A 24,917-nucleotide genomic window follows, 5' to 3' on the forward strand; every position below is an offset into this window, starting at 1 on the left:
GCACGGGTTTTAATAAATGTAATAGAAAGTGGGTTGAAAAAGTTGGTGGCATGTGGGTCCTACTTTTATGTATTAGTTTTATAATAAAATGTGAGTGTGAATGAGTTAGTGGAATGTAGGGTCCACTACCAAAAATGGTAAAAGTGAAATGTGACAAATTTTTAGGGACGGACGAAAAAGGAAATAGGTGACAAATTTTCAGGGACGGAAGGAGTATTAAATATGTAAGAATCCTAAAACTGGGAAAAAAAATACCTATGGAAAGTTAGGATTCTGAATCCTGGAAAGCTGTACTAACTTTCCTTGTTCTCAGAATCTGATTACTTTTTCAGTTTGATTAAAAACTGAAACAAACACATGAATTTAAAATTTAAGGAATCAGATTACTTTCCAAGACAGAATCCTGACAACCAAACATGATCTTTGTAGTTTTAGTCTTTTTGTATTCTTACACATAAAGTTACATTATTCAGGATGAGTTTTACATTATATACTACAGATGTGCTACAGTATTATGTGTTCTAGTATGCTTTGTGAGACTAGTTCGTTTGCTATTTTTATATATTTGTGGGACATACCGAAATGAAAAAATGTAACATTTATTGTGGGACGGAAGTAGTACATTATTACATAAATATATATTATTACGGAGGTATTACATTATTACATACTAGTACTATACATTAAAATCATAAATATGTACCTTACCAAGATGACTGAAACCAATTGACCGAAAATATACATTAAAGTACTATATTCGTACATTACTTAGTAACAAAAATATACATTAAACTACAATAACCTAGCCCCATAGATTGCTAAACCCTTTGGGGAATGAATTTAACTTTCGTAACACATAGATCTACCTTAATCAGAAGGGAGCATATATATTAAACAACCATAGTCGTACATTAAATTCAATATGAATACTAAGACGACAATTCAAAAACGAATTTTGATGTATGAGTTGGTAATATGCCCTAGCCCTATGGATTGCTAAACCCTAGGGGAATGACTCTAACTCCCTTCCCTTAGTCAAAGTTTTGTTAATGATTCGGTACTATACCCTAGCCCCATGGATTATTAAACCCTTTGGAGGATGAATTTAACTTCTGTCAAACATAAATCTATTATAATCTACATTAATCAGAAGATATGATATACATTTAACAATCATACTTGTACATAAATTTTAGTATGAATCCTAAGACGACAATTCAAAAACGAATTTTGATGTATGGGTTGGTAATATGCCCTAGCCCAATAGATTGCTAAACCCTGGGGGAATGACTCCAACTCCCTTCCCTTGGTCAAGGTTTTGTTAGTGAGTCGGTACTATACCCTTGCCTCATGGATTGGTTAACCCTTTCAGGAATGAATTTAACTTCCGCAACACATTGAAACCATTATAATCTACATTAATAAGAAGGCGGCATATACATTAAACAACCATAATCATACATTAAATATATATGTACGATTATGGTTGTATAATGTATGTCCCGTCTTCTGACTAATGTAGATTATAATGGGTTTAATGGTTTGCAGAAGTTGAATCCATTTCCCAAAGGGTTTGGCAATTCATGGGGCTAAAGTATAGAGTACTGACTCACTAACAAATCCTTGACCAAGAAAAGGGAGTTAGAGTCATTCCCCTAGGTTTTAGCAATCAATGGAGCTATGGCATATTACTAACTCATACTCCCTCCGTCCCTCAAATATTGTCTCACTTTGACCCGGCACGAGTTTTAAGAAAATGAAAAGTGAGTTGAAAAAGTTAGTGGAATGCGGGTCCTATTTTTATATATTAGATTTATAATAAAATGTGAGTAGGTATGAGTTAGTGGAATATGGGGTCCACTACCAAAAATGGTAAAAAAGTGAAATCGAACAAATTTTGTGGGACAGACGAAAATAGAAAATGGGACAAACTTTCAAGGACGGAGAGGGTACATCAAAATTCGTTTTTGAATTATCATCTTAGGGCTTATACTGAATTTAATGTACGATTATGGTTGTTTAATGTATATCATGCCTTCTGATTAATGTAGATTATAAGGGTTTAATGTGTTGTCGAAGTTAAATTAATTTCCCAAAGTGATGAATTTACTAGATAAGTGATATATACATTAAACAACTTTATTTATATATTAATTACAGCAATATTATGACTGTCCAATATTGTATGCTTATATAGATAAGATATTATAACTTACAATAAAGTTTATGCAAATATGTCACGTATAATACTTTTGATTAATTAAAGAAAACAAATCATGTATATATTGTATGTGTATGGTAGGGTGCACTAATTTAGGGACACACATATTGAGCATGATTTAGGTAAATATATTATTTTATGATAATAGGCGTGAATTTAGGCGATGAAAATAGCGTTTCAGTTTTCTTTAGGTGTGAATTTAGGAGATACAGTTTAAACACACATATTGAGCATGATTTAGGTAAATATATTATTTTATGATAATAGGCGTGAATTTTGGCGATGAAAATAGCGTTTCAGTTTTCTTTAGGGTGAATTTAGGAGATACAGTTTAAAAATTCAGGAGCAATCTAGGACTCTCCATCCATAAAAAAAATAAACCCCATGTTTTTCTTAGTGATTTTCTTCAACTTTCTTTCATCTCTCTCACTATTCATCGAAAGATGATGAGTTGGTGGCCAAATATATGCATGATTTTGGTTCAGATGATAGTGTCTGTGGCTAATATCTGCTACAAGTTGGCGATGAACGACGGCTTGCGTCTCCCTATTTTGGTGGCCTACAGATTCATGTTTGGAGCTGCTTTTATAGTTCCCGTTGCATTATTTGTAGAGTGGTTAATTTCTCCTTCTTCTTCTTAAATACTTAGTCTGTATACTATGCACTGAATCAGTTTGATAGGGAAGATGATCTTGGAGATATCTACCTCACAAACAAACCCTAATTAATAAATAAGTTAATCATCGATAATTGATAGTATATGATTATTAAGCTAATCGCGTGAGATTTTTAAATTATATGAATTATTTTTATTATTTTCAGGAAAACGCGACCGAAACTAACGTGGAAGACAATCTTCTACGGTTTATTCGGGTACAGTGTTCTTCATATTTTTGTATCATCTTGAAAATATAAATTAGAAACTCTCTAGGGAATTAAGATGAAATTCGGAAACTATGAATAGACTTTATTTTTTGCATCTTCTTCACAAAACCACACAACCCCAAAAACCATCAACTGATCAGAAATATACCACTGTGTTGAGATTTTGTAGGAAATTCAAATTAAAATTCAAATATATATGTATTGGGAAATTTTTCTTTGTCCGATTGGAAAGTAACTTACTATGCAAAAAAAAGAAGGCTTTAGATTTTTCATCCATCAAAAACTTTAATTCATGATCTCTAAATGATGATGAGTACTATTTATGATTCAGAGGATCACTGGGACAAAATCTCTATTTGAACAGCTTAGCCTTAACTTCAGCAACGTTTGCCACTGCCATGATGAATTTGGCTCCAGCTACTACATTTATCGTGGCAATTTGCTTGAGGTAACAATATTTATATACACATAGTAGTAATTATTTTCTAGGTTAGTGATACGAGCATATCTTCGATAATATCTCCATATCTTTATTAATTAATTAGTTATTGATTTATCATATCTTTTCATATTTATTATGATTATTTTCATAGTTTCCGAATTTCATCTTAATCCCCTAGAGAGTTTCTAATTTATATTTTCAAGATGATACAAAAATATGAAGAATACGTACCCGAATAAACCGTAGAAGATTGTCTTCCACGTTAGTTTCGGCCTCGTTTTCCTGAAAATAATAAAAATAATTCATATAATTTAAAAATCTCACGCGATTAGCTTAATAATTATATACTAATAATCATATACTATCAATTATCGATGATTAACTTATTTATTAATTAGGGTTCGTTTGTAAAGTAGATATCTCCAAGATCATCTTCTCTATCAAACTGATCCAGTGCATAGTATACAGACTAAGTATTTAAGAAGAAGAAGGAGAAATTAACCACTCTACAAATAATGCAACAGGAACTATAAAAGCAGCTCCAAACATGAATCTGTAGGCCACCAAAGCAGGGAGACGCAAGCCGTCGTTCATCGCCAACTTGTAGATATTAGCCACAGACACTATCATCTGAACCAAAATCATGCATATATTTGGCCACCAACTCATCATCTTTCGATGAATAGTAAGAGAGATGAAAGAAAGTTGAAGAAAATCTGTAACATCCCAGAATTTTGTGACTTTTATTTAATAAGTTGATTTGAAATTTCAATTATGAAATTTCTTTGTTTCTATGTGATTAAGTGAATTATGTGAAATAATTCTCGTGGGTGATAGGGAATGAAGTATTTGATACTTTTATATTTATATTTTAATTCGGGGAAAATCAATTTAAATAAGATCATGCATCTTGTTCTAGCCAAATAAAGTAGCTATTGTTGGCCCCTCCAATTATTGGAAGATTTATTCTTTCTTGGATTTAATTAATTGTTTTGGGATATTCATCCAAATTAAATCCAAATCAAATTATCCATAAATTGTGCTACATGAGATTCGAACTCTAACCTATTATTTTTTTTTGTAAGTTTCGAATATTCTCTATTTTAATTAGGAGGATGAATTAGTTTCTTTGATTTAATTGGTACCTTGTTGATTTCCTTTAGCTATTTTTTTTAAATCCAATTAAATCTTGCCACATTTTATTCCCCCACCCAATTAAATTAAGAGTTGAATTATTTCCTTGCGGCGAGTTAAGCAAATTTTCGCCCCCTCCCTCAGTATTTCATACTTGGAGATTTAATTTATTTTGTTCCCTTGTTTATGGAATGTTCATTGTTTATTTCCTAAATTGTGAATCTATTCCTCTCCAAGTAAATACCAAATAAATTCCTTATTGAATTTCTAGCCATAATTTTCGAAACCTTGCCTTCTTTTTATTTGTGGGTTTTTATTTATTGGTGTTGATTTGTAGAAGTATATGAGAGAAGGGAGACTTTCTTGTTTGATAGGAAAATATGGCTCCTCTTATTCCACACACCATGAAACTACATGTTACATACATATATATAGTGGTTAATGGATAAGGTAATCCTTATCTCTAATACCAAGCTTATCTATAATTAAATTCATCCCTATCTCTAAATTCATCCCTATCTCTAATATAAACCCTAGCCCCCATTCTCCCTCACTCCACACGTTTTTTTCCCCTCCCTCTCTACAATCTCTCCAAAAATCCTCCATTCAATTCTTGTTTCTTGCATCAATTGGAGTGGATTTTCAAGAGTTCCCGACGAATCGTGCCAACGCTTGTTTCTACCGTTCGTTTTTCTTGATTCAAAAAGGTATAACTAAGATTTTCTTCTCATCTCCTTCATTGAACCATGTTCTTGATCCCTACATGCATATAGTAGTGTAGGAATCATAGATCGCAAAATTAATCGGTGGGAAAGTGAGTTTGCGTGAGAACTTTGATAGTTATGCGATTTTTGAATGAGTTTATGTAGAGATTGTTTAGAATCCTTGGTGAATGATGTAAGTTTATGTGCAAACATGTTTATAAGAGTCTTATCAAGCATGATTGTGTGTTTTAAGCATGAGAATTTGTGGTTGGATGATTGGGAAAGAAACTCTAATTTCGAAATTTTGAGTCTGAAATTTGTGACGTTCGAACAGTATTTCCTGATGTATGATTGTCCTATCAAACGGTCGAATTTTGATATGAAAATTTTACTGAGTAAATTTCAAGGTGATTTCTGTGTCTCGTATAAATTTCAGCCCTTTTTGTTGAAAAATGAATTTTTGAAAAATGTTTGAAGTCGACTGCGCAATTCTGCCAGTAACGTGTGTTCTCGACCAGAAGGTTTCGAAATCTTTTTGACCGACCAAATGATCTCCGTTTGATGTGATTCTTGAACTAGATGAAAATTTGAAGTGTCTTCTGAGTCTTGTAAAATTTTCAGCCTTATTGGACATTGTATGAATTTATGGTGAATTTTTCAAACGAACTGCGCAATGCTGCCCGAATCTTTATGTTCCAACCAGAGTGTTGTATTAATGTTTTGACTGACCAAATGATATTATTTCGGTGTGAAATTTTAACTGGTTGAACTTGAATGTGTCTACTGTGTTGTGACCAAATTTTAGCTTCATATGAGGTCGGATGGATTTTTAGTGATATTTACAAAACGGTCGCGCAGTTCTGCCAGTTTTATGCCTTAATAAAATAGTGCTTATTTTCAAGATTTATGGTGTTATATGATGCATGTATGTCCAAGGAGTGTGTTTATTGGTGTGGTTAGGTGTTGCACTTTGAAATATGTTATGGTGTGTTTTTTCCTCTTGTGTTGAACATTGAGTTGGGTAAATTGAGAAAAACGATGAGAGAGGAACGATAGGACATGCATAGGAAAAAAAATGAGTTTATGGAAGGCTGACTTATGTTGTGATGTTGGCAAGGATTATTGTGTGTACGTGAGCTCGAGGAACGAGGGTTGCCTTAAATGGATATTGAATGGTTTAAGTAAACGAGGTGAGCTTTCTTATACTAAAAAATACGAATCGTATTTTATGAAAACTTGAACACATGTTCGTGATTTTTAAAGATGTTGTCTTGCCATAAATGTTTTTGTGTATGATGCATATCTGTTTGGCTAAGGCCAAGTGAATTATGAATGATGATATAAGTCGAATTCGGGTCCCAGTGAGGGTGGTGTCCCCGCTAGGACTAGTGTACACAAGCTACCTCTGTCATGATGGGCAGAGCAGGTGACCGAGGAAGGTGGCCACCTTCCCGGCACAAGGATACCTCTGACATGTTGGGCAGAGAAGGTGACCGTGGAAGGTGGCCACCTTCCCGGCACATGTATGTAAGGTGACCGTGTGAGAACACCATCTCAACGGCACAATGTGATCAGATATGGCTAAGTACAGGAAAAAGGGACTGCAGTCCAATGTGATATTTTTAGTAAGCTCGGGTCTTTTCAACAACACCCCGAGTGTTACTATGATGATGGCTTGACAATATGTTCAAATGTATATGTGTAATTTTCGGCAATGTGTTCACTGAGTACTTTTTGTACTCAGCCCTGCATATATTTCTAAATGTGCAGGTTGAGCAGCGAAGTGGTGGAGGAAGTGCTATTGAGACAAGACATTTAATTCAGTCAGATTTTGACTCTCGGAGGTTCATGTCTTCATACATGGAACCGCGTTCATTTGCTTCCGTTGTGCATCTTAAAATACTCAGGTCTAATTTTGTTCAAAACTCTGATTTTATTTCAAGCTATTCCCATTTGTTTCGAGCTATGGTCGATTTTTTTGTTTTCCCTTTTCTTCCCCGTTTCTTTAATCCTCCCCTAGTCGCGATCAACTGTGTTTTCTATCCTTAGAAAATGCGGTCGTGACAGAGTGGTATCAGAGCCTTCTTTCTCGCTCTGAACCCGAGAGTCTTCTTTGAAAATCTTTGGTCTAGCCTTGTTCCACTAGACTGTATAATTGATGAAAATGCTCTTAGCACCCCCACCAATCGCGCTCAACGAGGAAAAAGGTAACTTGTTCTTTTTCAAAAGAAAGTCAAGATGTTTAAAAGTTTGAAATGGAGAAATAACTCATGCAGTTAATTTGAGTGAACAAATGAAAATACCAAGTTTAAAGAAAGAGTTGATGTTTCTTGATTTGGTAGCGTGCTTAAAGAAAGAGTTAGTATGTCTTTTCTTGGCTAAAGACTGTGAATGTATGAATAAAAGAAGTAACTTTCCTAAATGGAAAAAAGGTAATGAAATATGGAAGTATAAAGTATCCGAGTCTGGTACCAATTGGTGAAATGACATCTCTTTTTGAGTTAGTCATTGAATCATGTTGCTAGAATGAGGAAATCAAAATTTCCAAGAACTTAGAATACTTAGTTATGCGTTCCTTCTAGAACACAATATGAACTCGAACTTAGAAGTACAGTATGAACATTTCTCGTTTTCCCGAGCGACGATAAGAAAGTACACGATAAGAAAGAAGTTTCGTCACGAGAAAAGTAATCCAACATAGAACAAAATGATGTTTTTACGTCCCAATGACATGAATAATCTGGGTTAGCCATTGTCTTTCTTGACAATCCAATCACTCCAAAGGATCATACCTTTGATCCAACTAAGCGATGAACACATACATGGCAAGAGAATATGATTACAATGTAAACAAAGAATCTAGCTTTACAATAATAAGTAAACAGAAACGGCGTGTTACGAGGATGACAGTTCTGACGAACCGAGAGTACCAAAGAGTCGTAATCCCCACATATGGTCATCTGGCGTGATCGTGAGGTGAAAGTAGCTTGTGACCAAAGTTTCCCATAACTCATTTACCATCCTCTATAAAGAGTTAAACAACGGAGTATCACCATTGTAGTTAACCAAGAAGATTCATCAACAACGCTTACTTGGATTCCCATGAATTCCATTTTTCTCGCACCCCTCTTGATCAAAATACCTTTTGTTGAATTAAGAACTTAAATGACTCCTTTTGCATGGTAATGTGCCATTTCTTTCCCTCTTCTATGTCAAGATTGTGAATCTCTTTCAGTTTTGAGCTTACTCCCTCATGTTTTCTGATAACCTCCAGCGACTACGGTCCTTCTTTACTCATTCTGCATAAAAGCAATACTTTGACTCTCTGAATTCTTGCCAGCAAACTTTTATACTCGGAGCTGCTTTATTTATAGCCTTCAGAATAAACATGTTTCCCTAAACTATTGTCTCTTCAATGATAATATTCTTCAAAGATCATTAGTGGACTTTTTTTTGTTTTCAAAAGTGCTTCTTGACAAGCTCTTTAATTTATATGAGTAGTTCCCTCTTCTTAATTCCACTAAAAATTATTCCATCATGCTTTGAGCTCTTTAGCAACTCCAAGTCTAAAGTAATTTGCTCTCTTCCTGAACTAGTTTGCTCTGATTGTCTTCTCTACTAGTTAATTTCCGTGACTTGGTTATAAACTTTGTAAATTCGTTAACGTGATATAGTATCACGATGTTGTTGACCCAAAAGGGTAGTTCCTTGTTATTCTTCTTTCTCAAATCCACTTGAGCCCAATCATTTTCAGTCTTACTATATTGGAGTAGCCATCTGGTGAGACCTTAAACCATTTAATTTGACCCTTTGTGATTTCAGACATACTTATTGACAAGCTATTTGTTTTACATAAGTACTCTCATTTTCTGAATTCAAATATGACTGTTGTCTCTTGATTTGAGCTTTTCTGCAAGCTCTATGTTAAAGCTGGCACATTGCTTCTCCCTTGACTAGTTTCCTCATGTTGCTCTCTTTATTAGTTAGTTTCCCTGAACTGCTTATAAACTCTAAAAATTTTGTTGATATGATCTTCTATCTAGTGTTGTTGAGCAAATTTCAATTGTTTGTTTTTCCCATTCTTTTCAAATCCATTTGTAACCAACCATCTCAGGTCTTCTTGTTATCATCTGGGGATACTTGAAACTTTTCTACTTGACTGTTCATTTTGATTATATCATTGGCAACATATTATTGACATCTACATTCTATTCATCATACTCTCACTTTCGCAATTTATTCCTTCTGGCAAGCTCTTCCCACAATAAAATTTTCAAGCTCTATGGGTAAAGCTCAAGCCCTTTGAAGTTGTATCTTTTCTTTTCTGGGGGTGAGCATAATGAGCCCAATTGAGCCTAGTCTTCGCATTTCGTAAAAAAAAAACCTTTGTTGCAAGCAACTGGTGAGAGTTTGTGGTGAACCAAATACTCACGTAATTGAAATAATTATAATCGTTCTGTTTTCATGGTTACCTTGGAGCCTACACAAAGCAAGAACGAATCGAATATTTCTTTTGGAATCCCAAATTCAGTTCCTATCAAAGTTACAACGGCTAGATCAACTCTATTTTATGGAAGGCTGACTTATGTTGTGATGTTGGCAAGGATTATTGTGTGTACGTGAGCTCGAGGAACGAGGGTTGCCTTAAATGGATATTGAATGGTTTAAGTAAACGAGGTGAGCTTTCTTATACTAAAAAATACGAATCGTATTTTATGAAAACTTGAACACATGTTCGTGATTTTTAAAGATGTTGTCTTGCCATAAATGTTTTTGTGTATGATGCCTATCTGTTTGGCTAAGGCCAAGTGAATTATGAATGATGATATAAGTCGAATTCGGGTCCCAGTGAGGGTGGTGTCCCCGCTCGGACTAGTGTACACAAGCTACCTCTGTCATGATGGGCAGAGCAGGTGACCGAGGAAGGTGGCCACCTTCCCGGCACAAGGATACCTCTGACATGTTGGGCAGAGAAGGTGACCGTGGAAGGTGGCCACCTTCCCGGCACATGTATGTAAGGTGACCGTGTGAGAACACCATCTCAACGGCACAATGTGATCAGATATGGCTAAGTACAGGAAAAAGGGACTGCAGTCCAATGTGATATTTTTAGTAAGCTCGGGTCTTTTCAACAACACCCCGAGTGTTACTATGATGATGGCTTGACAATATGTTCAAATGTATATGTGTAATTTTCGGCAATGTGTTCACTGAGTACTTTTTGTACTCAGCCCTGCATATATTTCTAAATGTGCAGGTTGAGCAGCAAAGTGGTGGAGGAAGTGCTATTGAGACAAGACATTTAATTCAGTCAGATTTTGACTCTCGGAGGTTCATGTCTTCATACATGGAACCGCGTTCATTTGCTTCCGTTGTGCATCTTAAAATACTCAGGTCTAATTTTGTTCAAAACTCTGATTTTATTTCAAGCTATTCCCATTTGTTTCGAGCTATGGTCGATTTTTTTGTTTTCCCCTTTCTTCCCCGTTTCTTTAATCCTCCCCTAGTCGCGATCAACTGTGTTTTCTATCATTAGAAAATGCGGTCGTGACAAAATCACTAAGAAAAACAAGGGGTTTATTTTTTTTTATGGATGGAGAGTCCTAGATTGCTCCTGAATTTTTAAACTGTATCTCCTAAATTCACGCCTAAAGAAAACTGAAACGCTAATTTCATCGCCTAAATTCACGCCTATTATCATAAAATAATATATTTACCTAAATCATGTTCAATATGTGTGTCCCTAAATTAGTTCACCCTACCATACACAATATATACATGATTTGTTTTCTTTAATTAATCAAAAGTATTATACGTGACATATTTGCATAAACTTTATTGTAAGTTATATTATCTTATCTATATAAGCATACAATATTGGACAGTCATAATATTGCTGTAATTAATATATAAATAAAGTTGTTTAATGTATATATCACTTATCTAGTAAATTCATCACTTTGGGAAATAAATTTAACTTCTACGACACATTACACCCTTATAATCTACATTAATCAGAAGGCATGATATACATTAAACAACCATAATCGTACATTAAATTCAGTATGAGCCCTTAGATGATAATTCAAAAACGAATTTTGATGTACTCTCTCCGTCCTTGAAAGTTTGTCTCATTTTTCCATTTTCGTCCGTCCCATAAAATTTGTCTCATTTCACTTTTTACCATTTTTGGTAGTGGACCTCAAATTCCACTAACTCATTCATACTCACATTTTATTATAAAACAAATATATAAAAGTAGGACTCATATTTCACTAACTTTTTCAACTCACTTTTCATTTTTCAACTCACTTTTCATTTTACCCAATTAATACCCGCAAGTGTACGAGGTTATCGTAGCAAATAGCAAGAAAGAGTATATCGTTTCCCACAGAGATAATTGCGTGTAAACATAAGTACCACGAACCAATTTCAACTACTATCCAGACGATCAAGAATGTTGGTTTTAAAACTAACAACTGCTAAAAGCATATAAATTTAGAGATTGAAACAAAGCACTTAAACAAAAGAGCAATTATTAAGCAAGTTGTAGAAATGATAGAGAAATATGCAGAATTTAAGGATCCGATGCACAACTCATAGCCTAATCAATTGAAACCGATTTACCATTTAAAGTCTCCAGAATTGTTGAATCAATCACCGAGGTGAGAAATTCGTAGATTATATGTAATAATTGAAGTCCCTTTCTAATTCTTAGACCTAACTTCTAACAGTTTGATTAGATTAATGATCGCACTCAGAATCTCAACTCTCCCGATTTCTATTGAATTAAGGTATGAATTACTCATCTTTCAAGATTAAATATTTCATCTCCCGATTACTCTGAGAAACTCTAACACTCCCAATTGGTGATCAAGCAATTGATAGAAAAAAGCACAAGAATAATTCAAACAATTGCAAGAGCAAGATAAAACGAAGTCAATTGGATTAAAACTATGAATCAATGCATCTTCACCAAGAATTCTACATGAAAGGTGCTTAGCTACTAATGTTCATGGTAGAAAACAAATAGAAACTAAGAAAAACAATGGAATTCATGATACGAATTACAATTGACAGAGGAATTGAAGCTTGAATCTTCAATCTTCTTCCAAGAGTTCTTCAGAGAGAGAGAATGTGTGTTTTGCGGCTGGTAGAGAATGCCCAAGCTTAACCTAAACCTTCCTTCTTATTCTTCTTTTCTAAAAATCGTGTTTGTACTCAGAAAAACGCCAAAGTGACGGACCCGGTCGGTTGGAATTAATCCACAGGAAAATCACCCGGTCGGGTGAGAGTTTCTGGAATTTCGCATACTTTAGCGGGCTACCTGGCTGGGTACAATTATAGGGTAATAATTCACCTAGTCGCGTGAGATTTTCTGGACAGCTCAGTGTTCGTAAAACGACCATAACTTCTTCTACTAGACTCCGATTGAGACGTTTAAGACACCCACGCAAAGATCTTTCGAAGACAAAGAGAATGATATGCATTAGAGGCTGATTGAACTTCAAAATCTCCAATAAAATTGTCTCAAACCAAGGCTACTGCACATCAACATATTTTGTACCTTTTTCTACACATTCTTAACAAAATGGTCAACATACCAACATAATAGAGAAGTAGATATAAACACGCCTAATAATAGACGAAATATGATCAAATTCATATAAAACCACCCTCTAAAACCATGTAAAATCCAAGTATGTCAGCCGTCGGGAAGAAAAACAACTCAGGTCACGTCCCCGGGGAGAGCAATATCCGGTTAGATGGGCATTCACGCATCTTTAATGACAGATCTGTCAATATTCACTCTGTCACTAAGTATGTTTAGTGCCTAAATTTCGAAGATTAGTGACGGATAATTCCGTCACTAACCTGCGAATTTTTTGTAGTGTGCGGTATGTCGTTTGTTGGGTAAAATCCAGATGTTATATTTCTGTAATTAGTTTTACAGAAGCTAAATAGTTTGATTACTGTGGAGTTGCTTTTTAGTAGTGTTAGGACAAAAAGCAGTTCGAGCTGCTCCACATGTGCAATCCCATTAGGCCATCCACAACGCTGTTCCTATACCATTCCTAAACCGTTCCTTAAACTACTATTTGAGGGCCCCACTGTACTATTTTACTTCATTCCTTAACTAAGGAACGGAACCTGCAACCATCCGTTCCTTAACCGTTCCTTAAATTACTATTCATTCAGTTTCATTTTTTATTTTTATTTCCAACTCAATTCAATTAAAACAAACACGATTTATTAAATAACAAACACACTTTATTAAAAAACACACAACATTAAAAAAAATTACAACTAAAACTTAAAAAAATAAAAACCACACAATTAAAATCCTAAAAAAATAAAAAATACACAATAAAAAACACACAATTAAACGTGGGAAAATTAAAAAACTACTCCGGCGGCGAATCATCCTCCGGAGGCGGTCGAGGTTAGGGGGAGTCGGAAGGTCAAGTTGTGCTGCCATAGCAACAATTCCGTTCCACCAGGCCGTGAATTGGGCGTACGAGAAGCGGGAAGTGTCCACCATTGTTGCGGTGATGTACGCCACCATAAGTGTGTCCGAGCGTCCCTGCGAGCCCGATCCCGAGGCCGGCTGGCTTGATTCGCCTCGGCCCTTCCTCGCTCTAGCCGCCTTCGCCGCCTTCGTCCCTTGCGGCCGACGGCGCCCACGGCTGGATCTGCCGTATTCGTCGGGCGTTGGATACCCCGTACTCCCAAACACCTGCGGTTCACCCTGGCTGGCCTCACCGGTGTCACCAGACGAGTAGTTGCCGGTCGCCGTGTGCTTCGTGCGCTTTGAGGTTGAGCCCGAGCTGGAGCGGACACCGCCGGCCCACCTTTCCTCGTCCTTGACGAGCTGCCAAATATCAACATATTTGTATTGGTTACCGGTGTCTTGGTGGAAGGCGCGCAAAGCCGCCCTCAGAATGTCGGTGCCAGAAGCTCCGCTTTGGTATTGCGCCGCTTCTTGCGAGTAGATGCCGCAGAATTTTTTTACCTGTACGTCGACTCGGCGAAAGTGAGCACGGAGCATTGTATATTTGCGCTTCCGGGCCCCTTTCGGCTTAGTCTGGTGGTAGACATCACGGACCTTTTCCCAGAAGCACTTGGCGGCTTGTTGATTCCCGACGATGGGATCGTACGAGACGGTGAGCCAGGCGTTGTACACCGCCTTTGTTTCTTCGTTGTTGTACGGATGCCGGCCCAGATCCTCCGGTTCATCCTCCTGTTTCTCCTCCTCCTCCTCCTCGGCCGCCTCAGACGCAGCCCTGGAGCTTCCACCGCCTCGGCCTCCTCCCTGGGTGGGTGCAACGGGGATATCCTCCCGAATCTGGGACAATCCCTGCGAAGGCCGCGAGGCAGAGGGTGGTTGGTACCCACCCGGCGTCGCCGACCCCTGGGTGCCCGGCGTCGACGAATTGGAACCACCAAGTGTGTTGTACATGGTCTCCCAATCGCCGAACGCGTTGAGATCCCACCCACCGGAGCCGCCACCGCCGTAGTTGCCGTCGCCGGACATTTTGTGAAGAGATTGAATATGAAAATTAGAGAGGAAATGAAGTTGATTTAGTAAGAATAGATGTGTAGTTGTGTGTGAAATGAGGATGAAGTAGTATGAGTATTTATAGAATAAGAAAATAAAATAAAATTAAAAAAAATGAAAAATGTTAAAAAACGGTAATATTACCGTTAAAAAAAAATTAAAAATCGAATTTAAAAAAAAAATGAATTATTGCGTCAGCTAGTGACGACGCCCACTCGCGGATCGGCGAGTGGGCGTCACGCACGATGCGGGGAGAAGCCACGTCGCCGAAGCGCGTGGCGGCGCGGACAGTGCCACGGGTCGTGCCGTCGGCACCCGGCACGGTTTGGGAACGGTTTGGCATCGGAACGGAGGCTGCAACGCGTGCCGCCGCGGTTTCGTGCCGCCGCGGTTTGCGGATGCCCTTATTGCGATATCGGACCCATGTTTCTCTATCGCTCTCGTTCAATCAAGGCGTTGGATTTTCTTTTCGTACCAATTTTTTCTTTTAATTCTGCAAACTATCTCACATCAGTCTGAAGCCTCTTGGTTTGTGTTTTAAAAATGATGGGATACGAACTAAACAACTAAACAATAATTGCGAGCCCAATAGCAGTGACGGCCCATCAGCCCAAAACCCAAGGAAGAGTATCAGTTCGGCACAACCAAAGAGTTCGGTCACAGCCTATAGCTCGGCAAAAGCTGATCGGCAAAGTTCAGCAGTTCGGTCTCAGTATTCGACCGAACAAGGAGATAGTAACCCAAGGAAGAGTATCAGTTCGGCACAACCAAAGAGTTCGGTCACAGCCAATAGCTCGGTAAAAGCCGACCAATCGAGCTCAACTCTCAGATCGGCAAAAGCTGATCGGCAAAGTTCAGCAGTTCGGTCTCAGTATTCGACCGAACAAGGAGATAGTGGACCCATGCAGGATCTCCACGACCTCCATTACACCCACGATCTATTTAGTGGTATTAAGCAGTTATCAACCCCCCTACCAGGGCTGCAAACCACGATCTTAGTTCGAATGTATAAATAGAACTTAGATCAGATAGATCAGGGTTAAGTTCTCTAGATCCTGAATCTCATATAGCAAATCAGCATTGTAATCTGTAAGCTAGATCAAGCAATACAAATTTGCCCTCTATTCTTCCCGTGGACGTAGATTTACCTCAGTAAATCGAACCACGTAATTCTCAGTGTTGTGATCTTCATTTATTACTTGCATTTATTCCCATCAAAAATTCGCTAAATCATCACTGGCGCCGTCTGTGGGAAACAGAGAACCAAAACTGTGATAAAAGCGAGTTTTTGATCCTCTTCCACCAAAAAATGCGTACCAGATCACATAATACCCATACTTCCGTCCGTGATGAACGTGAGGAAGCTAGTCCAGCCCGTAGGTCTGGAAAACAGCCTCGGGAGAAATCTGCCTCCAGTTCTCACGGTGAAAGAACAAACCACTCAAAAAGTCATCGCACCGAGCCTCCCCAGCAGCTCGAGTTGAATGAGGCTGTCAAGTTGTTCTTGGCTGAGAAGCAGGATGAGTTCTTAACATTCCTGCAAAAGAGCCAGAAGCCGGAGAAGAAAACGGCGGATTCTCCCTCCCCCTCCAGACATGAAAGTCACTACCGCAGTAGTGTCGTATCTTCCAGGAGAAAGAATCCTCACCACCGATATGTTCCTTCTCCTCCTTGTTACCGAAATCACAGGAGAACTCCATCTCCACCATACCGTAGAGATGTCGGATTCGCTATGTATGGAGCGCTGAAGACTCCATTTTCGGATGATATCACCAGAACTCCGTTGCCACAGAATTACCGAACTCCGTCAGTGACTTATGACGGGTTAGTGGATCCTCATGATTTTCTGGGACGCTATCAGTATAATATGGCGAACCAAGGTCTCAATGAGGTTCATATGTGTAAGCTGTTTCCCGAGCTGCTCATCGGGAACGCAAGAAGGTGGTTTGATAGCCTCCCTCAAGGCAGCATTAGATCTTACAGAGATCTAATGGATGCTTTTCATAGGAGGTTCTTCCAGAAAGCTGAAACCCGAATCACTTCGGCTCAGCTGCTTTCTATACGTCAAGGTCGCGATGAAAAGATTAGCGACTTCATGACAAGATTCCACAAGGAATGCCTACAAGTAGATGATCTCAATGATCTACTTGTCATTTCGGCATTCCAAAATGGAATTCTGCCAGGAGCTCTCTACAGAAAGCTCGTTGAATGCAATCCGCAAACAGCTCAAGAGATGTGGGACATTGCGGACCAGTTTTCTCGTGCTGATGAGGCAGACCGTCGAAAACGGTCTTTAGACAGCTCTTCCAGAGGAGACAAGAGGAAGCCCGATCATAGCGATCAGGGACATCCTCGCCGAACTCCTTTTGAAAGAATTCAAAGGGCACCGGTACAAGACAGATTGGGACCACGTCTCAATCCTGAGAAACCACCCGCTCAGTTCGTACCATTGAACAAGGTGAGAGCGGAAATTTTCGAACTGCATTCTGATATGTTCGAAAAACCAAAGCCGATGACGAAATCGGCCACGCGCCGAAGTCAGGATAAATATTGCTCCTTCCATCAAGACCACGGTCACGATACCGAGGAGTGCCGAAATTTGGCAGCAGATATTGATGTTCTTGTGAAAGCAGGGACGTTAAAAAAATACCAAAGCAAGCCGCCGAAAAAGAATAAGAAACAGAGAAGTGCGAACTGCGCTCCTCAGGATCCTAAAAGGCAACAGGATCCCGAAGACGATGACGAGCCGCAATATGATGGAGTAATCCAGACTATTGACGCTCTCCCAGCCGGGAAGACTAAATCGTCTCTAAAATCAGAGCGCAGAGGCTTCAATCGAGAGGAGCCAACACATAAAAGGCTGAAGAAGGAGGAAGTAATTACATTTTCATATGCAGATCCCGTCCCGGCCATTTCTCCTCATCAAGACGCTATTGTCATTCAAGCTGGAGTGGCAAACAAACTGATCCACAGAGTGTTTGTGGATACAGGAGCGTCGGTTAGCATTCTTTTTAAAGAATGTTTTGATAAACTGGAAGTGGATCCAGCTCGGCTCAGTCCGGCCCCACTTCCTCTGAAAAGTTTCGCCCAGGAGGACACCCGCCCTGAAGGTATTATCAGCCTTCCGATTACGGTAGGGAGAGCGCCTACTAGCTCCAGTACGATGATCGAGTTTTTTGTGGTAAAAGCTCGATCCCCGTATAACATTATACTGGGAAGAGACTGGCTCAACACAGTTCGGGCCATTTGCTCTACTTATCACCTCACAATCAAGATCCCCACTAAAGGAGGGATAGCAGTCATCCGAGGTGATCAAAAGAGAGCAAAAGAATGTTTGCAGATTGCGCTTAAAAGTGCCGAACAATCAGATCGGCACCATCAAGCATAGCAATCACAGCAGCCGGAGTCAGAGGCAGGCGAAATGAACGAAGTCACACCGGAGCCGAACTCGATGAAAGTTCAGTTATACGAAGATGATCCATCCAGAACGGTCAAGATCGGTTTCGCGGGAACACCTCTACTCCGGGAAAAGACCATCCAGCTCCTCAAAGAGTACAAAGATGTCTTTGCGTGGTCTCCGTTGGACATGACTGGAGTGTCTCCCGAGGTAATTACACATCGGTTAAATATTGATCCTTCAGTCCGGCCTATAAAACAGAAGCAAAGACTCTTTGCGGCAGAAAGAAATCAAGTCATCCATGACGAAGTCCGCCAATTACTGAAAGCGGATGTATTATTTGAAGTAAAATATCCTTCTTGGGTGGCCAATCCTGTGATGATCAAGAAAAAAGAAGGAGGATGGCGGATGTGCATAGATTTTACGGATCTAAATAAGCATTGTCCTAAAGATTGCTACCCCCTTCCCAACATAGATAAAAAAGTAGAAGCTCTGATAGGCTTCGAAATTTTCTGTTTTCTTGATTTGTATAAAGGATACCACCAAGTTTTAATGGATGAGAATGATGCTTCAAAAACGGCTTTCATTACTGACTTCGGTATTTTTGCTTATAAAAAGATGCCATTTGGTTTAAAGAATGCCGGAGCCACATATCAAAGGATGGTAGATAAGCTATTTCGGCACCTGATCGGAAAAGAGGTTGAAGTATATGTTGACGACATAGTTGTTAAAAGCAGAAGCACTTCGGAGTACGAAAACAATCTCAAATCCACTCTCGACGTGCTCAAAAAAGCCAACCTCAAACTCAATCCCCAAAAATGTACCTTTTTGGTAGATTCGGGAAAATTTCTGGGTTGTTGGGTTTCAAAGGAAGGACTCAAGGCAAATCCCCTAAAGGTTCAAGTTGTTCAGAACATGGCAATGCCGAAGTCCATACATGATGTGCAAAGGCTAACTGGATGTCTAGCCGCACTGAATAGATTCCTTTCCCAAGCAGCCGAAAAGCAAATGCCGTTCTTCAATGTTTTGAAGAAGGCACCAAAGTTTGAGTGGGGAGCCGAACTCAAAAGCTGATTGACGAACTCAAAAGTTATTTAACCGAACTTCCTACTCTCTCTGCTCCAACAGATACCGAAGTGATATTCTTATATTTAGCAGCATCAGATCAAACCATTAGCGCGGTGCTTGTGCGAGAAGAAGGCCTAAAACAGCGTCCTATCTACTTTACAAGCCGAGCATTAAGAGGTCCCGAAACAAGGTATCAACCTCTGGAAAAAATTGCTCTGGCATTAGTAAATGCAGCAAGGAGACTGCGGCCATATTTCTATGCTCACAAAGTATGCGTCTTAACCGATCTTCCACTTCGGCAAGTTTTGACTAAGCCAGAAGCATCAGGCAGAATTGCCAAGTGGGCCATAGAGTTGGGAGAACATTCAATAGAATATCTACCTCGGAAAGCCATCAAGGGAAAAGCCTTGGCAGATTTTCTTGTAGAGGCAAAGTTCGATCAGGCAATCCCTATTATTGCCGAACAGAAAAATCCTACCAATGATGAACTAACACAGCCCCAGAAACCCGAAGTAGAGCCGCCGGACTGTTGGATTGGATTCATAGATGGAGCTTCGAATAAGACAGGAAGTGGAGCTGGTATTCTACTTATCGCTCCCGACGGACACGAAGTAACTTATTCACTTCGGTTCTTATTCCCAACCACTAATAACGAAGCCGAATACGAAGCCCTTCTTGCCGGACTTCAGTTAGCGCAACGTCTACTTGTCAAATCTCTCAAAATTCATTGTGATTCACAAGTCATAGTGAATCACATGCTGGGTACAAGTGAAGCCCGTGATGAAAGGATGAAAAAATACTTGGACAAAGCGCAAAGTATTAGCCGAAATTTCTCTTATTTTCGGATAATCCGCATTCCCAGAGCGGGAAATAGCCGAGCAGATACTTTAAGTAAGTTGGCCTCATATCCGAGCTCAAAGGTGGAGGAATTACCGCACAGAAGCATTGATGAAGCTGAAGTACACTCAGTAACCAGTTCACCAAACTGGATGACGCCAATATTAAAGTATCTAGATCAAGGACAACTGCCCGAGGATAAGAGAGAAGCAAGGAAAATCACATGCCGAGCACGTCGGTATGAACTTCATGAAGGATTCCTATATAGAAAGTCCTACCTTCAACCGTTATTGTGATGTGTAGGACCAGAAGAGACGGATTACATCCTTAGAGAAGTTCATGAAGGATCTTGCGGTAGCCACATCGGAGCTAGAGCATTAGCTAAAAAAGTTCTGAGATGGGGATATTATTGGCCAACTTTGGTACAAGAAGCAGTACAGCTAGTTAAGAAATGTACGAAATGCCAAATCCATGCAAATATCCCAAGGACGCCGCAGACTGATCTATGTGCTATGCAAAGCCCTTGCCCTTTTATGCAATGGGGCATAGACATAGTAGGACCACTACCACAAGCTCCCCGGCAAATGAAATTCTTGATCGTTGCCGTGGATTACTTCACAAAGTGGGTGGAGGCTGAACCATTAGCTACGATAACAAGCTCAAAGGCATTAGATTTTGTCTGGAAGAACATAGTTTGCCGATTTGGCATACCCCATATCCTCATTTCAGATAATGGGACTCAGTTTACTGACAAAACATTCAAGAATTGGTGCCAAGAGTTGAATATTCAACAGCGGTTCACTTCAGTCTCTCACCCACAAGCAAACGGACAAACGGAAGTAACAAACCGTACTTTGGTGAAAGGGTTAAAAACTCGGTTAGAACGAGCCAAAGGACAATGGGTAGAAAATCTTCCTCAAGTCCTATGGTCTTACCGAACTACACCAAAAACCTCCAACGGTGAAACTCCGTACAGTCTAGTGTACGGCACTGAAGCCGTAATTCCGGTTGAGATCGGCATACCCAGCCCCCGAACTCTTAATTTCTCAACAGAACTGAATGACGACGGACTGAGAGCCGAACTAGATCTTGCCGAAGAAAGAAGAGAATTGGCCTGCATAAAAGCAGCCAAGTACAAGGAGCAAGTAACCCGGTATTATAACCAAAGGGTGAAAAAGCTGCAGTTTCAAGTGGGAGATCTCGTATTGAGAAACAATGAAGTAAGCCGAGCAGAAAAGCTGGGCAAACTTGAACCCACATGGGAAGGTCCGTATCGGGTGTCAGAAGTCCTGGGAAAAGGGTCTTATAAATTAACCCACATGTCAGGAGAACAAGTACCCCGAACATGGCATATTTCCAACCTCAAGAAGTTCTATTTGTAAGAGACAAGGTCTGGTCAGTCTTGTGTCTAGTTCGGTCCTAGGGTTATGTGCTTTCATATTTTTTTTTTTTTTTTTGTTCTTGTGTCTAGTTCAGTCCTAGGGTTATGTGCGTTTTGTCTCTTATAAATGTTACTGAGGTATATTGCTCCTTAAAGGCTGACCCCCTTTTTTTAGATCATGTATTAAAGACAATTGTGAGTCCAAGCTTCTAAGGAAGATACAAGATTACACAATTCAGCTTAAGAAACAAGCAATTCGTCTGAAACGAACTGCAATAAGCCGAAAACCACTCCGGTTAACTAGGGAAAGTCCAATCCAAGCGATAAAACTCGCCAAATAAGGACACTAACTAAGTCCGGTCAAAGAAGAGTTTACTTCATAAGACCGAGGACGAGTAAAGACAATTGTGGGTCCAAGCTTCTAAGGAAGATACAAGATTCCACAATTCAGCTTAAGAAACAAGCAATTCGTCTGAAACGAACTGCAATAAGCCGAAAACCACTCCGGTTAACTAGAGAAAGTCCAATCCAAGCGATAAAACTCGCCAAATAAGGACACTAACTAAGTCCGGTCAAAGAAGAGTTTACTTCATAAGACCGAGGACGAGTACAATAAATGAAATAAAAAATCGCTGAACTGTAAATACGCAGTGATAGAAGCGAAATGAAAAAATTTCATTTACTAAGTCTTGTTGGGCATACAATTCCGCTGCCCTACGAGAATGCGTTACACCATTACAAAGGACTATTCTACTGTCTACGATTGCTAAAGTTGAGCCACCTATCCGAAAAATCCTCATGATGCTGAGTTCGGGCGTTCCGAGCAGTTGAAGAATAAGTAGGTGGACGAGATGCTCTGATCGACCTACCGCCTCTTCCCTGAGTCCGGGAAGTTCTAGCACCTCGGCGGCGAAGAGTCTCTTCACGAAGCATTCGCTGATCTTGCTCACTCATATTCACAACTCCTCTACGAACTTCAAGGCGTTCTTGTCTTGACGTTTCCGGTTGCTCCTGAGTCCGTTGCTGATTTGGAGTAGAATTTTGAGTAAGTGGATTAGAGGTTTGAGTTGGAGTGTGAGCATCTGTTAGCGGGAAACGGCTAAGGAATCTATCGATTGAGGGACGCCGGGAAAGAATGATGTCGTACAGAGAAGCCAAGCGCCGCAATGATTTCACAACTTGTTGGCAAGCCGAGCTCTCCAGCACATTGTTCTTCCGGAGTACATGAAGCTCCTCCCACAGTTCATCAACTTGATTCTGAACTTCAGATATAGTCATTCCCCCGCGCCCGCAGATGAAATCTTCATATGCAGTCCTCTCAGCGATGACAATATTCAGCTCGGCCTCCAGATCTTTCTTTATGGACTCTAAGTCCTTATTGTTGGACTCCAGCTCCACTAAACGAGCCAAGAGTTCATCATACTTCATCTGGTCATCTATAGCTTTTTTCTCAGCTTCATTTAAAGCCAAAGAGTATAGCCGCTTCCAGTGAAGTACCTCCAGCTCCTTAGAGTTAAGAATACGAAGCAGCTATGTCAGTTCGGCATTTCAGTTTACCGAGCAGGCAGTAAACCACAATAGGAGTAAAAGAGATTAAGAAAAGCTATAAGGAAGACACGAGTGTAGAAAGAAGAATTTTTTTCGTTCACAAGAAAAAATTTACACAAGGAGGGCTTCAAGGCCATTTTACAAATAGAAAGAAAGAAACTAAACTAGGAGAAGGGAGACGAAATCATACTCCGCCAGCTTCGTCTCCGGCTTCCCTGTGGGTTTCGGCTTCTTTCTCCTTGTCGACCTCGGTCTCAGCCTCGGCCTCCCTCCTCCCTCCCTCCTGCTCGGCGCCCCCATCGCCGATCTGCTGCACCTCTTGCTCGGCGTGCCCGTCGCCGGTCTGCTGATCCTTCTGCTCGGTCTCCTTGCCGGCCTCATTTTCCTGCTCACCCTCTTCTTTGAAAATTGAAGCGGGTGAAACAGGCCCCAAGGAGGCAAAGATGGCCTCCATGTTCTCGTCACGGTCAGCACGGCAATTACGAACTCGTTCAGCAGAAAGCAGGACCGATGAAGACGCAAGCTCCTCAAGGAGCGGCAGACTCTGGAGACGCGCTGCAATCTCTCGGCCATACAGCGGCAAGACGACTTCGGGTTCCTGCTCAGCATTATCGGTCATCAATTTCAGCAGATCACCGATAAGGGCCGAAAATTGATTGCTCAAAAAGAGTTTCTCCGTGTAAACACGGAGAGCCTCCCCCTGAGCAACCACGGCAGCCGCCTCCCCCTGTTTCGACCGCTCTCTCTGGATGATGAGCTGGTCTTTGGCACGTTGGGCTTCATCCTGAGCCGAGATCATAGCGGCCCTTGCCCCCTCAAAGTCTGCCCGAGCCTGTTCGGCCTGGTGACGAGCAGCATTCAAATTCCTCTGCATCTCATCATAATCGCTGGACGCTTTAGAGAGTTCAACTGTGACGAGTTTGCAGAGCATATTGTTCCTCTGAAAATGGAAAAAGGAAAAAGTCAACAGAGGGGCCACAAAAAAAAAAATATAGGAAAGAAGCAAAGCCAGAAAATCAAGAAGAAAATTCACCTCTACAAAGTCCTTTGGCCATAAAAAGGGCTCAGAGGCTCAGAGATATGTTCCGAAGTGGCCGTAACCACTCCGGATCCATAACCCCCCTGGACAATGTCTCTCTCTGGCGCTTTTGGGGGTTTCTGAGTCTTCGCCGTCCCCCTTGCCGAGGTCGATCCCGGCTTTTTTGGATCCGAAGACTGACTCGAAGAGGTCTTCTGCCTCTTCGGATTCTTCTCGGCATCAGACGCCGAGCTGGTGTTTTTCTGTTTCTCCGGCTCCTTTGATTCGGAGGATTTGCGACCAAGCCTGCTTAGCATGTTCACTGCCAAAAAGCAAGAAAACAAAGTTAGTTTTCGCCGCTAAAGCAGTAAAGCATAAAAAAGAAATCCTCACCCTCAGTCTCTTCGTCCGAAGACGAGGAGTCGAACACGAAGTCACCCTTGACGAGCTCAGATTCCAAATACTGTTTCCTAATCATGGGAATCTTATTGAGCCCGCCCTTGAGCTCGTCCAACGGTTCTACCCGAGGATGAGGAATTACGGACTTCGGCCCTCTCCAGGAAAAGTCCGGAGCCACTGTCCTATTGTAAAAAAAGAAGCGATTTTTCCACATCGGCCATTTGGTTTTACAGAAGGCTCTAAAGGGCTGTAAAGGGATCAAGTAAAACCAGGATCCCTTTCTCTTAAACTGAAAGAAATTAAGGATTGCCCTCAGAGACAGAT

General features: G+C 40.2%; 1 protein-coding gene across 1 annotated transcript; it reads left to right on the forward strand.

Moving 5' to 3' along the window:
- The first annotated feature begins 2,539 nt into the window (after positions 1–2,539).
- Positions 2,540–4,415, forward strand: LOC121743935 (WAT1-related protein At5g13670-like). The gene is made up of 4 exons (XM_042137344.1): positions 2,540–2,837; positions 3,044–3,094; positions 3,438–3,554; positions 4,073–4,415. Exons 1-4 carry the CDS (start codon positions 2,665–2,667, stop codon positions 4,305–4,307), a joined length of 576 nt encoding a protein of 191 aa, XP_041993278.1. The 5' UTR covers positions 2,540–2,664; the 3' UTR covers positions 4,308–4,415.
- Positions 4,416–24,917: the final 20,502 nt, after the last annotated feature.

This window comes from Salvia splendens, chromosome 8 (assembly GCF_004379255.2).
Source record: "Salvia splendens isolate huo1 chromosome 8, SspV2, whole genome shotgun sequence".
Lineage (NCBI taxonomy): Eukaryota > Viridiplantae > Streptophyta > Magnoliopsida > Lamiales > Lamiaceae > Salvia > Salvia splendens.